At 39.9% G+C, this 17,800-nt stretch overlaps 1 protein-coding gene across 1 annotated transcript in view; it reads right to left on the bottom strand.

Annotated features, from left to right (window-relative positions):
* LOC149186714 (putative methyltransferase PMT23) overlaps positions 1-17,490 on the bottom strand; it is a 91,545-nt gene extending 74,055 nt beyond the window's left edge. The window contains exons 1-3 of the mRNA XM_089411095.1: positions 16,904-17,490; positions 14,928-16,083; positions 14,651-14,800 (exon numbers count right to left, since the gene is read on the bottom strand). Of these exons, the coding sequence (XP_089267221.1) occupies positions 14,651-14,800; positions 14,928-16,028 (1,251 nt within the window). The 5' untranslated portion in view covers positions 16,029-16,083; positions 16,904-17,490. The remainder of the gene's footprint in view (positions 1-14,650; positions 14,801-14,927; positions 16,084-16,903) is intronic.
* Positions 17,491-17,800: the final 310 nt, after the last annotated feature.

Genomic DNA, 17,800 nt, shown 5'->3' with positions numbered 1-17,800 from the left:
CAGTAATGTATGATTGATACCATCCTTTCTAAACTTATAGGTGTTTCTTTTCCCATCATGCATAGCTCCTTTGTCATATTGCCAAGGTCTTCCAAGTAATATGTGAGTATGTGACACACATCCATTGGCATCACATCACATACAATTTTATCTTTATACTTACCCAACTGAAACTCCACTTCACATTGTTCATTCACTAACAGTTGATGTCCCTTTTGTAACCATGACACCTTGTAAGGTGTTGGATGTTTCATTGTCTTCAGCTTCAATTTCTCCACCACTTCTGTAGAGACCAAATTATCAGTGCTGCCACTATTAATGATCATCTGACAGCATTTCCCTTGAACCTTACACACTGTTCTGAATAAAGTCTTTCTTTGTGATTGTTTGACTATCTCCTTTGCTGGCTTGAGCAAAACTTTATTAACTACCAAAGATTCTCCTCTCTCTGGTATATTTTCTTCCTTTGTCACTGTTGTTGTTGTTGCTTCTCCCTCAGCTTGAGCAACAATGGCATTCCTCTGACTTGTTTTTGCTTTCTCTGGGCACTCAAAAGCTCTGTGTCCCAATTTGTTACATCTATAACATCTTACTTCTCTTCCTCTTCCTCTGCCTCCTCTTCCTCTAGAAAAACTCCCTCTGCCTCTTGCATCACCTCCTGTGGGTGCATGCTGGGTTGAGCTACTGCTAGCTCCATCTTTAGGTGTTGTAGATCTTCCTCTACCACCTTGACTTCCCCTTCCTCAGAAAGTACCTCTCCCTTTGGCAGACTGCTTCCTCATGAGTTTTTCTTCAGCTCTCAGTGCCATCTGATAAGCTTCCTCTACTATTTTAGGAGACAGTATACTTATCTCATCTTGAATGTCCATCCTAAGACCATTCACATATCTAGCCACCTTCTCATCTGTATCCTGAGTTTCTCCAGCTCTTATGCTTACCTTATAGAATTCCTCTGTGTATTCTTTCACTGTCATAGATCTCTGTCTAAGATTTTGCATCTGTCTGAACAAGGTTTGTTGATAATTACTGGGTAGAAACTTACCTCTTAGCTTTGCTACCATCCTGCTCCAATTCTTGATAGCTTGCTTGCCTAGTCTCTTTCTTTCTGCCTCCACACCATCCCACCAAAGTGTTGCATGGCCTTTTAACTTGGTGACAGCAAAATTTACTTTCTTCTCATCTTCTGTTTCTTCATAGTCGAAGAATTTCTCCATGCCATTAATCCAGTCTATCAATTCTTCTAGATTTAGTCCTCCTTCATATATTGAAACCTCGGTCTTTGGCCTAGCTGTGGATCTCAACACTGACTGGAAGAATCTCATCTCAGGAGTAACTGCTACAGCTTCTTCCTCTGCAGCTTCAACCTCAGGCTCACTAACATCTCCATCATCTATATTTCTTCCTGTTGTTAATGCATCCAATCTAGCTTGCATCTGTTGCACAGCTTCCATCACTTCAGCATTTGCAACAGGCCGTCCTCTTCCACCACGTCCTCGTCCTCTTCCAACTCTGAAAGCCATATTAACTTTCCTTCTCCTACTTCTGAGATTCAATTCAGTGTCAACAGGTTGCTCTGATACCACTAATGGTGGCCTGGGTGCAGGCGATATGGACAAACGGCCGAAACCTGATATAATTTCTTTTAACTTTGGCTGAATTTCTCCTTCTGCTTCAATTGGTGTATTAGTCATCTATTGTTAGATTGACTGCTTCATGAGGTTCCCTTTTTATCACCCTCAACCCTCGTTATCGGACGCAAATCATACCATAGGCCTGTTTTCCTTTACCAGGACTATAATCCCATAGGAATTATAAAAATAGACTATCTTTGCTTTAAAACAAGGAAAATGTGTTTTAACCGCAAGATACACAGTCGGTGGGCTTTTGTTCCAAAGGAACAGAATAACACAATCGGCGCAAGATTTTAAAGAGATGCGTTATATGCATATAACACTATCGGCGGTTAACTATCGGCCTTTCAATGTTATTCTCCCCGATGCGATAACACGTAGTGTTATCGGAATTCGCTATCGGCGATTCCAAAAGTCCAAACGCTTGGCTCCTCCCGCTCCGATCTTGCGATGCGATAAGCCTCGCGGACCCGACAACTTATTCACCTTCTTCGGGTCGAGCTATCGGAGTTTCGGACTTTAGCAGTTCCAAAGGTCCTTCCCGCTCCCCTATGGTTCTGCGATGCGATAATGGTAGTGTTATCGGAATTCGCTATCGGCGATTCCAAAAGTCCAAACGCTTGGCTCTTCCCGCTCTGATCTTGCGATGTGATAAGCCTCGTGGACCCAACAACTTATTCACCCTGCTCTATAGTATTTCAGGTCCGAGCTATCGGAGTTTTGGACTTCGGCAATTCCAAAGGTCCTTCCTACTCCCCTGTGGTTCTGCGATGCAATAATGGTTCAGACCTGATACGGGTATGAACCAGATTTAATAAGATTTCAGGTCCAGAACTTCGTTCAGGCTAAGTCTTTTCACGGGTTTCTGGTGTAAAATAGAGTCTCCGCTTGCGGAACTCAACAATGCTTATAAGGGAAACAAGGCGTGCCGATATATGGAAAAACCACACCAATAAGCTTACAGCAAGTATTAATAAGAAAACAGGGCCGAATCACCATTAACAAGGTTCAGAAGAAAAGAACTGCAACCAAATACACATACAATTACCAGTTAACAAAGAACCATAAATTCAAATGCACAGAGAGAGTGTTTGAAGATCACAATGTCTCCGGGATCAACCCACACAGAGAAGTCCCATTATTTCCTTTTGAAATTAATAGATAAAGCCCACTCGGTCCTTATCCCTTTACAAAAGCATGCCAATTACATATCTACTGGTCCATTTTAGCAACCAGTTCCTAAAAACAGAAACTTAGTTATTATGAGTAACAGTTCTGCGAGACATCCCTCTCGAGAACCTCCATTACAACTTATCCATAAAGCGATTATTACAACATGATCTTCTTCTTAAATTCTATCCTTACCTAAACTAGAAAAGCATGGAAATTGATGGCTAAAGGACCCGACTCCTTTGCCTATAGATTTTTTTTTATTTTTTGGAATAAGTTTGAAGATTTTTCCCTCCAAGTCACATGCTCCTGCATCAATATCCCCCCTTGTTGGATACAAGGTGAGAATTCAAAAATCTCTCCACTGCAAAGATGTGTCAATACTCTAGAATGAATTCTATAGTATGACTGATATATCTTCTTGGCTATTGATGACCACTGCCAAGAAGCAATCCATTCAAGGTGAATCTTTGCTCTTGTAAGGTACTTGAAACATCTGTTTAAAAGATGCTTATGTCCTCCACAATGCTCACGAGGATGAAGACTGAAACATTGATCCTTCACGTGGGAAACTCAATGACAACGTTGACATTTGGGAAATTTGATGTGGCAAGTGAAGATGAACTTTCTTGAAGAAACCTAGCACTTTGAAACTAGATTTGTTTGACGTAATCGAAATGTGAAAGGTTACTTCCTTTTTATATCCAATACCGGTTTTGTGCTTGTTGTTGATGATTTCTTCCCAGGGTCCGATGATGGGCTTGGGAAGTGCAAGTAGAACTTCTTCATCTTCATTTGAATCTACTTTCGAGGTGGCATCATGTGCTAGTTACTAATAAGAGTCTTTCTAAAGTTCAAAGAGAGAATTGTTCTGAACAAAGACTAGTGTAGATTCTAGAATGATGACTATTTTGTTGTATTTCATCCCATGGGAGACACATACAAAAAAAATCATCCCATGGCAGATACATAAAAAAAAAATCATCCCATGGGAGCTGTGATTCAAGCTAGAGGTATTCAATTTTGTCCTGCTAATATTGTAAACAAGTTAGAACATCTGTAGGAGTGGCTTTGTCGACTTTGATTGTATCATCAACAGTAGAGAGTATTAGAGTATTCAATAACTCTAATAATACATCAATTATGGCTATTTTCTCAACAACTCGAGTTTAGCAAATGATGGGTGTTGGCTTCAACCGAAAATGCACACATTTACAATGCAATTCAATAGGTTGTGAACTTACAAACAAACTATTTGCAAGTTACCATCATTATTCTTGATTATAAATGTGTTCTTGATGCTTATGATCAGAGAATGCCAATGATGTTGGGATTGTTGAGGATTGCCAAAGATCTTCTGTTGATCACTCGAAGCAGAGAGTAATTGCAACAAATTTGCATAGCTTTCAAACATAGAAATTGTAGAAAATTTTGTTTTGTTGTAGCCCACCCAGTTTCAAGTTTTTGCATGGTTTAACGCCCAAAACCCATCATATACATATGACTGATATAAAATGAAATTTGCATTTAACTTGAAACAAAAGACTACACTACTCTTTTCACTTCAACAACTGATACAAGAAATTATTGCAAGCACACACATAAAATTTAGACACTTATTTTTGGTCTAAGACCCTGGAGAAACCCACAAGGGGAAAACCAGTCTTTAAGGCGTTTTTGGATTGCTTATAAGAAGATTAATACACAGAGAAAATCAAACTTATCTCTCCTTTTAGCTTGCTGAAGTCACTTCCTAGTGACATTGAGAAATGAGCCTTCTCTCGATCATAAACTCAGATTGTCTTTGCTTTGTTTTTTGCGCAACTAACAGTGGCTTGATTATCTGCCAAACTGAGCAGAAATGTCCTGGGCATTTTTGCAACCTATTTGACTACAACCTCCTTGAACTATGTGCTGGTAGAAACCAGAATTTCTCACAAATAAACCCAGAATTTAGAACTGGGACAGACCTCGAATTCTGCACTGCTGAGCCATGGGAATAACCACTGTTTTCGGCCTAAACTCAGGCTAGACTCCACCCAGAATTTTAGGCTTAAACTCAGCCTAAAGACCCTGCAGACTCGGCCTAAACTCGGCCTGAAAACCACTCAGAGAATCTGCCTGGAAACCACTCTAAAAACTGCCTGGAATAGCTACCCAAATTTTTCGGAACTCAGGCCTAGAATATCGGGATTTGTGCCTGGGTATCATTTGAACATTTCAGGCTTCCTTCTTCTGCTATTCAAACTCCCCCCTTGGGCTGCAATCTTGCCTTCTTTCTCTCCTTTCTCTCCTTACTCTCTTCTCAATGGCTCATGAGAAATAATGAATCTAAGTGTTCTCTTCCTTTTCCTTTTTGTCTTCCTTAAGCGAGGAGAACCCTAATCCTTGAAATCAAGGGTTGAGACTAAATCTCAGCCCATGAGATAAATGAATGAGATCATGTTAAAATTGGCAACTAGGGCCAAACTCCACATGGGTCATCTTATTAATGACACCTGATATTTTTCTTGGATTCCTCTCTCCGAGAGGTGTAGGATTGATCTAAAAATCTTCCGATTCTGACATGTAAAAATGAAAATATGAATTTATTTATATAATGGACAAATTGTCAAGGTCGGCCAGCAAGCAAAACAAGAATTCAAACCCCCAGCTCATCCTCAACGTTGCATATAAAAAGAGGAGACCTCAAGTCATTTCATCATCATCTCATCTTCACACATCTCTCTCTCCTCACTTGATTGTGTACGCAAATCTGAGTACCTGTCTCTCACACGTACAAAGAAAGGAGGATCTGTTTGACTGCGTTGGTCGAATTGCAGAACTGTTGTTTGACTGCATTGACCTCTAGTGTGACCTGTTTTGACTGCGCATTAGGTCTGGCTACAGTTTGACTTTCGTTGACCAGCTTTTGACTTGATTTTTCCGGACTGTTTTGGGCTGATTGGGCTTGTTTTTGGAGGTTGAAGTTCACCAGGTTTGACCGAGCTGCTTAGAGGAAGAATTTTGCCCTGTTTGACCAACGTTGACTTTTCTGGTTAGGGATTCTTGCTGTCATCATAAGTTATCAAATTTGTAATTTGTACTATCTCTCTCTCTGCTGAACAATTGAAGAATATAAGAAGAATTGATCAAGGGTTCCCCACATTGAGGTTTGTCCCTGGCAAGTGCCACATCTTGTGTCTTCTTGTCTTGGCTTGTCTTCTATTGTTTATGTTTATGTTCTATCTGCATTTTACTATCACGCTGATGTGATTGCTAAACTGGATATCGATATTGGGCTAATAAAAAAATTGAAGTAAATTGCTCTCAAGCATAGAACATACCATTGTTACCTAAAATTAACAAATCAAGCCCCCACTTGAACCCCTCCCTCATGTGGTCCTTCTCAATTAAAGAGCCTCATAGTACTTTTTAATGTTTTGTACCATGTGCATTTTTCCTTTCACAAAGTCACTATAATAACATAAAGTGTACTTAGTACTTTTCTCATAAAGTCGCTTTTAAAACACGTGACTTTAATAAATAAAAGCAAATAGTACATGACTCATAATAAGTACTTTAGCTCCTTGACATTAATAAAACTCATAATGTAATTTAGACAAAAGGCCATTACAATGTCTTCTTAGGCCAAAAGGATAAATGCCTAGGAAACACCTCCTTGGTACCCTTTTCAACACCCCCTCTTACCGAGGAAGGTGTTGCTCATCACTCCCATCCTATCTATGACAAATATATGCTTGCCCCTTGGCAAACACTTGGTGAGAATGTCTGCTACCTATTCATCAGTGGATATATACTCAAGCTTCACAGCTCCCCTCTGACCTAGTCTCTGATGAAGTGGTACATGATCTCAATATGCTTTGACCGGTCATGAAATGCCGGATTCTCAGAGGGTTTCATACAACTCTAATTATCATAGTCTATCGTAGTTGGCCTCAGCCTCTAACCAAAAAACCATGTAGCATCTTACGAAGCCAAAGTACCTTGCAACCTGCCTGACTAGTTGTCATATACTCTGCCTCTGCATTGCTCAATGCCACTAACGTCTATTTCTTGTTGAACCATGACACAATTGCTGAGCCCAACGAGAAACAACACCCGAAAGTACTCTTCTTGTCACTAGCACTACCACCCGAATCTCAGTCCATGCAACCAATCAATCTGACTCCATCTCCCCTGACATAGTCCAAACCATAGTCCATTGTGCCTTATAGGTACCTCAATAAATGTTTCGCAGCCACTGAGTGCACTCTCCTGGGATCCATCACCTTTGTGGAGGTATACTCGCCCCCATTATCTGATCTCAACACCTTGATCTTCCTCCCTGTTTGGTTCTCCATAAGAGCCTTAAACTCTTGGAACCTCTTGAAGACCTCATCCTTGGTCTTCAGAAAGAAAATCCAAGTCTTCTTGGAGTGGTCATCAATGAAGGTCACATAGTACTCACATTTGCTCGGCGATACATGAGACATAGGACCATAAACATCAGTGTACCAAGTCAAGGATACCTGCAACTCTGTTGTCACTGCTCGGGAAAGGTGTCTTGGTGTACTTTCCCAAAGCACACCCCCTGCACACATCATGATGCTCAGTGTTGAACTCCGGTAAACAAGTAACCATCTCCCTCAGCATCTTAAATGCTCCATGGTGCAAGTGGGCCATCCTCCTGTGCCAAATCTCACACAACTCATTGATGTTGTCACCAAGGCTTTAATAAGTTGAAACATAAACCTGTATAGCCTCCCACTGCGGACTCCACTCACTCTAGCATGCTTGACACTAGATCCTCTAGGATATATCTGCACCTATCCTCCTCAAAACACCACCTCATACCCCCTGTCCTCCAAGTTGGAGACTGATATCAAGTTCTTCTTCAGCCATGGAAAATAAAAAACATTTGTCACTTTCAGAGGAGGTAATGACTCCCTCTGAAGTGCTATTGTCCCCAGTCATGCTGGTCTAACCTTGGAGTTATCTCCAAGCACAACCTCCAAGTCAATATCATCCTCTGAGAGACTCATGAAGAGCTCTCTCACTCCAGTCATATGGCAGGATGCTCCACTGTCAACAAGCCACACATGGGAAGGTGTGACATGAGTGGCTAAACTCACCACCAAGGCAAACTCATCCACCTCTGTTGATAAGGCAAACTCTGTGTCAAATCTAGGAGTGAACTCGTCCACCTCTACTAAAGTTGCAACTCCCTTCTTCTTCTAACACTTCTTGTTGGGACACTGAACAGCATAGTGACCCATCTTCCTACAAGCAAAGCACTTCACTTTGCTAATGTCCTTGTCCTTCGCCTTATGCTTCCCCTTCTCTTGCTTCACTCCACTAGAAGACCCCTTCTTGGCCTTCTTCTTGTCCTTTGCTACAAAAGCAACATTCTCCTCCTCACCTCCCCCACCACTCTGACTGTCTTCCTTGGCACTCCTCCTGGTCTCCTCCTAGATAAAATCGTCCCACATCCTCCCCCAATCTAGATGTGCTCTCTGGCCACAATGTCATGAATGGGTCCATCCCATTTCTAGGTGAAACCATCAAGTGCAATCCTAACCAACTAGTCCTCTAGGATAGCCTCTCCCACGGCAGCCAACCCATCCTTCACCTATGAGATACTGGTGAGGTGTGAGGTCACATTGTCGATCTTGGTCATCTTAGTCTTTCTTAGCTTTTGCCTCAACACTATCTTCCTGTTCTCATTGGAACTCTAGTGTAGTGTGACTAGCGACTCTCACATCTCGTAGGCAAACTTCTTCCCAGTCACATGAGGGAAAGAGTGGTCTTTGATGGCATCAAGGATGACTCTCCTTGCCTTCACATTCTTCTTGTTGAATTCCACAAACTCAATAGCATCAGTAGGAGGTTGTATAGGACTCTCCACAATGTCCCATACTTCAACCTCTTCCAGTAAAAGCATCATCCTCTCCTTCTAGGGACCAAAATTATCAGCCCCACTCAATCTGTCCTCCACCCTCAAACGAGTCATCATGACCCTCTCAACCAACAAATGGAGCAAATCTACTACTAGGCAATCTCCTCCCTCTCAACCAACAATTCTTTGGGTTTCTAACTGGAGTTTAGTGACTATTGTTCACTGATATGGCAGAAGTTTGCTTGTTGGTTTTTCTATCAACTGATGACAAATCTCGAGTCTGACTTCTCTCAGGCTCTGATACCATGTAGAAAATTTTGCTTTGTTGTAGCCCACCCAGTTTCAAGTTTTTGCATGGTTTAATGCCCAAAACCCATCATATATATATGACTGATATAAAATAAAATTTGCATTTAACTTAAAACAAAAGACTACACTACTCTTTTCACTTCAACAATTGATACAAGAAATTATTGCAAGCACACACACATAAATTTAGACATTTATTCTTGGTCTAAGACACTGGAAAAACCCACAAGGGGAAAACCAGTCTTCGATGAGTTTTTAGATTGCTTATAAGGAGAATAATACACACAGAGAAAATCAAACTTATCTCCCCTTTTAGCTTGTTGAAGTCACTCTCTGGTTACATTGAGAAATAAGCCTTCTCTCAGTCATAAACTCAAACTGTCTTTGATTTGTTTTCTATGCAACTAACAATGGCTTGACTAACTGCCAAACTGAGTAAAAATCTCGTGGGTATTTCTGAAACCTATTTGACCGCAAACACCTCAAACTGTGTGCTCGTAGAAGACAAAATTTCTCACAAATAAACCCAGAATTTAGAACTGGGATAGACCTTGAATTTTGCACTGCTAGGATATGGGAATCACCATTGTTTTCGACCTGAACTCAACCTAGACTCCACCCAAAATTTTAGGCTTAAACTCAGCCTAAAGACCCTGCAAACTTGGCCTAAACTCAGCCTGAAAAACACTCAGAGAATCTGCCTGGAAACCACTCTAAAAACTGCCTGGAACAACTACCCAAAACTTTTGAGACTCGTGCCTAGAATCTCAGGATTTGTGCTTGGGTATCAGCTGAACATGTCAGGCTCCTCCTACTGTTTGAACTCCTCCTTGGGCTGCAATATTGCCTTCTTTCTCTCCTTGCTCTCTTCTCAATGGCTCATGAGAATAACAAATGCAAGCGTTCTCTTCCTTTTCCCTTTTTGTCTTCCATAAGTTAGGAGAACCCTAACCCTTGAAATCAAGGGCTAAGATTAAATCTCAGCCCATGAGATAAATGGATGAGATCAAGCCCCCACTTGACCCCCTCCCTCATGTGGTCCCCCTCAATTAATGAGCCTCCTAGTACTTTTTAATGTTTTTGTACCATGTGCACTTTTTCTCTAATAAAATCACCTTTAAAATATAAAAGTCACTTTAATAACATAAAGTGTACTTTCCTAAGTATATATTTTCATATATGCAGACAAGGCACCTGAGGAGCCTGCATGGTGGTGGAAACACTTGTGGAAATTGAAATGCCCGGTGAAAGCCCACTTATTCCAGTGGTGCCTTCTCAAAAACAGAATTCCTACAGCTGAAAATCTCCAAAAGCGTTGCTTTGTTGGTCCGAACAGCTACCCCTTTTGTAAAAACACAGAGGAATCACTTATTCCTCCAGGGCCCTGTTTCTATCCAGGTGTGGAGGAAGGTATGTGAGGCGTTGGCAGTGAGATATCAATGGCAAGGCAAGTCCTTCGGGGAAGCATGGAAAGCTTGGTGGCATGCGGTTGATATTAAAATGTTGTGAAATCTTCCTCCTATCATCAGTTGGGGCTTATGGCTTGGTAGAAATAATATTATTTTTCAAGATAAACCGATGTGCAATGATAGGATGACAGGTAATATTATTGCCATATATGAACTCATTCTGGCTGATCCTGTTGTCAACAGAACTCATCAGGTTTGCAAAGAACAAGTGGACAGATGCAGGCTTTGGGCCTATTTTGATGGTTCCTTGCAAGTAGTAGGTCAATGTGGAGGAGGTGCCATTCTTCATCTAAATGAGCATCATTCTTTTAAACTCAAAAGTGGCTTAGGGAAGGGCTCAAATAACTTTGCTGAATTGTTAAGTTTGAAATTTCTCCTTATTTTTGCCTTGGAAAAAGGGTGCCGCCAGCTGCAAGTTTTTAGGGATTCCAGGGTGGTAATAAATTGGTTCAATGACATTTTTGTATGTCACATGCACACACTTAGCCCTATTCTTGAGGATGTTTTAAGGATTAAAGGAAATTTTGACTACATTTTTTGTCAACACATTTACAAGGAACGAAATGTTAAATCTGACGAGCTTTCCTAGCTGGGTGCACAGCAAGCATGGAGTACTTGGCAGATTACAGAACAGGTTGGCATAGATCATTTCGAGTACAACCATCAACCATTTATTGAGGGTTTGCAGGTTGCGGCAGAACAGGAATGATTCTGACAGTCTTGTTTTTTCTCTATGGCTTTACTGCGTATATGATCAAGTTACTACAGGCTCCTTCTAGAACAATATATGCAGATATGTCTATATGTTTTTTGCTATTATAAAGTCCTGTTATAACAGGCTCTGATGTTTTTTGTAACATGATATATGAACTTTGGCTTTTTGGATGGTTTGAACTTCTGTTAGGATTTGATACAGCAGTCCTCATTTTTTATATGCTTTTTAGCATCTACAGCATCTAATTTTCACTTTTATTAATGGAAATTACGATTTTTTCCTTACGAAAAATAAAATTAAAGTAAAAAAAAAAAAAATCGTACTTAGTACTTTTCTCATAAAGTCACTTTTAAAACACATGTGACTTTAATAAATAAAAGTACATAATACATGACTCATAAAAAATACTTTAGCTCCTTTGACATTAATAAAACTCATAATGTCATTTAGACAAAAGGTAATTAATGTGTCTTCCTAGGCCAAAAAGATAAATGCCTAGGAAACCAACAACAAAAAAAATCGTACTTAGTACTTTTCTCATAAAGTCACTTTTAAAACACGTGACTTTAATAAATAAAAATACATAATACATGACTCATACAAAATACTTTAGCTCCTTTGACATTAATAAAACTCATAACGTCATTTAGGCAAAAGGTAATTAATGTGTCTTCCTAGGCCAAAAAGATAAATGCCTAGGAAACACCTCCTTGGTACCTTTTTCAACAGAAATGTGCAAATAGCTATTGTTAGACAACTCACTAGAAAATCTAATGTCTCATACTTATTGCTCAATGAATTTATGCTTTTGATGAGATTAACCACAGGCAAGGTTTACCAAATTCCACTCTATGGGATGCTCTACGGTTACACACCCTTCAAAGGGGTCATTCAAAAGGAAACTTTCTACAATATCCTAATCAAGAAATCCCAATTCATTGAACCCTAGATATCATTACACAATCCCCCCTTCTTAGATTGCTGGAAAAAGAACTAGAGGAGAGACTGGTCTTCTGCCACAAAGCTCATCACATCAAAAACTGTGCATTGTTCAAGGGAGTCAACTGAGATTCTTTTCACAACATCTCCAAACGTCCCTTCATTCTGTGTCTCCTTCCCGATAACAACATAAAGGAAATCGAGGTCATCGACCTCGAAGAATGTGTTGAAAGTTTACAAACAAATATGCATATATAGTTTTTTAATAGATTTGAAGATGCAACTTTTCTTCTGCTATAATTGAAAACATTATACAAGAGGTGATTATCTTTGAACCTGTGATGGAAAGCAATGAAAATGATAATAGGGAGTCACATCAAACCCACTGGCTACTTTGCTTATGACTCTAAGTCTTATGCAACCCTACTTGCTCACAATTCCATGTCTCATGCAACCCCTAGCCAATTTTGCATACTCCGCTAAAATCTTTGGAGGCATTACTTTTTCTTTGCTCACAAAGTAAGAACTTAAATAGAGAATTAGGTGAAAACCTCCTACAACCTATGGAAATGAATGTCGCTACATATTAATTTATTCTAGGGTTTTGGTCATGACATTGTCAACCTCTTCACAAGATTGCCAAGCCCAATGTTGGGATACTCTCCTTCCCTGTACAATTCAACATGTAGATGGGCCATGCCTTCTCCTACTCTCTTGTTAATTGGCTCTCAAAATCCTTCAGTATTCTGAAATTTGCATAGGATACCCACTTTCTACTATGTCTCCCTCATCTCCATCAGCCCGGTGGGGCACCCCTCTCATAGTTGTGCTTGAAAATGGCTTGAATTTCTCAGGATGCATGACAAATGAGGTGAACATAGGACAGGTAATGCCACAGAGACACAAATGGACACACACATGGGAGACAAAAAAAAGCAGCCCACCTGTACAAAGTACACTGAGATTGTTGGACATGGGGCGAAGGAACAGGAATTATAAAAATACCTAAAGGAGAGACAGTTCTACACTAACAGACAAAGGGAAGGCCAAACCTCAGAGATGTTGCTACCAAAAGCACAATGAGTAGAGGCCTTTATACCAAAAGCACAATGCGCAAAGGATTTTCTACACACCACTTAGAGATTGGTAGATAAACAGAGCAGGAACAATGGAGTTAGAATAAACAGAGCAGGAATAATGGAGTTAGATAAACAGAGTGGGAATAATGGAGCGGGAATAATGGAATAATGGAGCGGGAATAATGGAATAATGGAGCTCTGATTCCACTGTTTGAGACACAAGATTGAAGAAGAGAGTAAGGCAAGCATGTAATGCATATTATTGAAATGATACACATATAAGTACAATGTTAAGTTTTAACACTTGGATTCATCTTTCAAAAGGTCTTTTGGACTCCCGACACCTATTCATATTCCCTTGAGACTTCCATGTTCCTGCTCAAGTGAATATGACAAATTACCATAACCCTTCAAGGATTAGGTTTCCAACAGATTATAACTTTAATTCCTTAACCAAAATTAAAAAACCATGGGTTAAAAACCATGTGCAACAAAACTACCAAAATTGAAAATCATGTGCCACAAGAACCACCAAAAAAAAAATGCAAAAAACTACCCCCCTCCCAAAAAAAAAAAAAAATCAAGGGCTCCACCCTGCCATGATCCCCCATTACACTTGGCATATAATGAAGAGAGAGAGACAAAGGTCACATCAATTAATGATTTAGTTAGGCATGGCTTAGAGAGAGAGGCTGATGAAGAGAGAGACAGCAAAGATAATTCAAAATGCAGGGACATCCATACACAGCATTCCCACAATTATGGTGGGGAAGGACACCACATCAATGTCATCATGATCCAAAAGCACAGAGATGACATGGAAAGGACAAGGGATGATTACGTAGAAGCAATCAAGTAAATGAAACAATTTAACAATTACCCACCAAAGCAAAAGGTGATCTACATTATGGAGAGTGGGGGTCAGCACAGAAGGAGATTAGAATAAGGTAGAAGAGCCAATAAAAGCAGATAGTGAAAAGAATAAAAAAGGACGAGATTTGGGGATGCCTTGTAGAAAAAAGAAAAAGGGAGAGCTGACAGACATGAACCAAAAGACGTGGCCACATCTAAGGAAAATTTGAATCAGGAATTGAAGGGGGTCACCAAGAATCCTTCCTGCCTGAATTACTCGCTATTCAACCATCAGAAATACCCACAACAACCCAAAACAAGTATATATAGTATATACATCCTGCCTTTTGAGTCGAAATATTTGTAAGTGTGAAATAGGGGAAATGCACTCGAAACAAACCCCATGAGTTTGCCCCATGAATTTTCTCTAGAAATATACAAGGCAACAAAAATTATTTATGATCCATGTACACTTGGACATGCAAGCAGAGGTAAAGAATGAGAACAAAAACATTATTAGGATGTTACACAAAAATGTGCAAAAAATGACAGACCATGTACGCTAGAAAACCTCAATGTCTGAAATGTGTATTCAGATAAGGATTCACCTTTTCAACAAAATCAATGTAATGAAGAGCTCCGTGTTTGAACTGTGTTCCACCACCAGGGAAAGTAAGATATTTCCCTGATACCCTAAGCCAGTTTTGAGCTCTTTTTACAACTGCAAGTTTGGTGTGAGGAACATTGTTGTACCATATCTGCACAATAAATAAGAATCTAACAATCAGTAATGTGTTCTAAGTCTATTTTACAAGTCATAATAGAGATAAAATGGTACAGAGATGAGTTAATTTCAGTCAAGCAATTAGGGAAGAGAGAGAGAACCTTAGCTCTGCTTGTGGGCCATGTTATTGGTTTCTTATATCCTTCAGGAAGAGGAACTAGGCATGTAGGGGGAACTTCGGGACAATGCCTTTCTCGATGCTCATAATGTGCAGTACTGCGAAGTTGTCTGATAGCCATTTCATTATCAAGACAAGGAATGTAGTCTGGACCAGATGAGACATTGCAAAGTTTCCAGCTGTATTGGTGCCCTAAATCTCCATTACCCTGTTCTTTTTGTTCCTTCTTCAATTCCTTTGACACTTCCTCACCGTATTCAGCCTGCTTGCTAGTTTTTGTGTCCACCGAGAACTTCTGATCTGTAGTCCGATCCTCAGATTGTGAAGATTTTTTCTCATCATCTGAGTTGGATACGGCTTGACTAAACTTTTCTTTCTTAGCTTCAGCGTCATGTGTCTCCCAGTCCGCTGATTCAAGTTTGTTTTCCTTCAGAATCTCAGACTTTCCAGTATTTGGCAATGTATCATCCAACCCGGAATCCATAACCTTCTCTCCTTTTTTAGACTGTCCATTTTCATTCAGATTTGCCACATCCTCCTTAGTCTGGCCACCCCTACTATCACCGGCATCACCTTCAACCTTTCCTGGTAAACCATCATTAATCTTTTCGTTTTCCCAATTCTTATCTTTATCGTCTAATTTCTCAAATAATTTTTCATCAGCATCTTTATTCCCCGCTGCAGTCAGCTTTTCATCATCTCTCTGATTGATATTCGTTTCTTCACCAGTTTTTCCTTCATCAGATTGCTCTCTTGGTACCTTTCCTAATTCATCTGCAGTACCTGAAAGAGATTGCGCCTTTTGGTCAAATTCTGATGTCTTTTCGGCACTGTCATCCCCTTTGATGGCTTTGTCCGGTAGGTCTCCTTGGCTGTCTTCAAAATCATGCAAATCATTGATCTTCTCGTTCACTTTTGCATTAGTACTTGCAACAGGTGAGCTAATTCTCTGTGCTGGCACCACAGATATGGACATTAACGCCCACGCTCCAAGCATGCAGAATCCCACAAAAACCACCACTGCCACTGATGAAAAACAAGAAGACGGACGTTTTTCCTTGCGGCCATATTTCCCAAGAGCCATATCAGACAGATGACAGTGATTCAGTTCTCCTGATGCTCCTCTAGATAAAGTGCAGCTGCAATGAAAGCTATACACATTAAGATTTCGTTTGAAAGATTATAAGCTAGTGCAAACCTATCTAAGCCCAGGTCTGATATGAACCTCGCGGTTGCATATCTTGAACTCCGGTTATTGACACGTCACCCTCGAGTTTAGCAACATCAAGCTGCGTGTCAAACCCTGGTCTAAATGGCTCTGTGCTAGTATCCATATTCAATGTATACGATCCACCATCTAGATTCAGTGCACTGCTCAGATGAAATGTTGATGGATACCCAGGCTGTAGACTACCGATCCATAACTAAAAGAGAAAGCACATAAAAATGCTTACAAATGCCTATAGAACACAAAGCATGCAACAGAGGCAGATGAATGGCTTATATCTGAAAATCAATCATGTTAGACAAAGCTAAACACCTTTAAATGTGTTCTATGTTATGTGGTTTCACATTAATGTGCATCTGGCCAAACAAGAAACAAGATTATCAGCATATGAATCTGAATTTGCACTGTTTCTTATTCATTCTATTCACGTTATGATTTCTACACAATGGCCTCCTTAAACATGAGCTTCGTCTAGGCATGAAATTGTGTGATATACCCACATCAGATATTGACTTGGGACCATTTAGAATAAAAAATGGACTGATCTACAAACCAACATATCATGGCAGCAATTAGGCTGTTTCATTGGCGACAAAAGCACAAAACTAGATATCATCACAATGCTCAGCTCAGCTTTATTCAAATTTCAAAAAGAAGAAAAGAGAGAAAAAAACGGAAAAGAAATCGTCGGATTCAAAAGAAAATAGAAGATTGATAAGCTGAAAACATACCTTCAGTCCATGATCTACTTCGTCTCCTGGTAGAAGATGTAAACACCCGTTGTTCCTTCCACTACAGAGTAGCCAAGGAGACGTGAATCTTTACTCCATTCAGAATCTTGCAATTGTTGTTCAGTTACTTCTGCGCTCTGCCCACCAAAAGGCATACAGAGTTGAATTCAGTTGAAGGAAGCAGATGGAACATAAGGAACTAGAGTGCCCGAACAAAAAGGGTTCTACATGTAATGTCAGATTTGTTGTGACATTCTGACCAAACTTTTCGGCTGGACATCAATACTCAGCCAAATTTCGGAACTCTTTTATAAAGAAAGCAGGGCCCAACTCCTAACCTTTTACCGCGACCTACGAAGAGCAAAATTGTTTCGACCGTGGGCAGTAGATTATAAGTTCAAAGCTTTGACTGTGAATCATAATTGAGATCCGCCTTGAATTTGACCTGACCAAGGATTAGATTGCGGTCGAAGAGTATACTGGGGTTAAGGCAAGGAAATAGGGCGCACTCTGTGCATGATCCATGATTTCAGCTCGAGGTTGAGATTGGATTCAGGTAAAATATTGTGGTAACAAATGTCATTAGCCGAACTGAGGATTAGAACCACAAATCGGGCCTGATTCTGTTGACAAATTCATCTAGAAGGAGAACCGACTCTAAGGAGGGTAAGTTTGAAATTCGCACGCGGCTAAAAGGTAAGTACTTTTTAAAATATTTTTATTAATGTAAATCTAATTGTAATATTATTGTACTTGTATCATGGCAGGAAAGGAGGAGCGAAAATAATTAAATTAATTATTTTTTAAATATTTTTATTAATGCAAATTTATTTTTAATATTATTATATTAGGATAGTTATTGTGTCCCGAGGAATAATAAATATTTTTTTTAATGGA

This window comes from Pinus tabuliformis, chromosome 3_1 (assembly GCF_031772625.1).
Source record: "Pinus tabuliformis cultivar Carrire ecotype Pingquan chromosome 3_1, CPIR1, whole genome shotgun sequence".
Classification (NCBI taxonomy): Eukaryota; Viridiplantae; Streptophyta; class Pinopsida; order Pinales; family Pinaceae; genus Pinus; species Pinus tabuliformis.
This window is presented reverse-complemented; position numbering and strand designations above follow the sequence as displayed.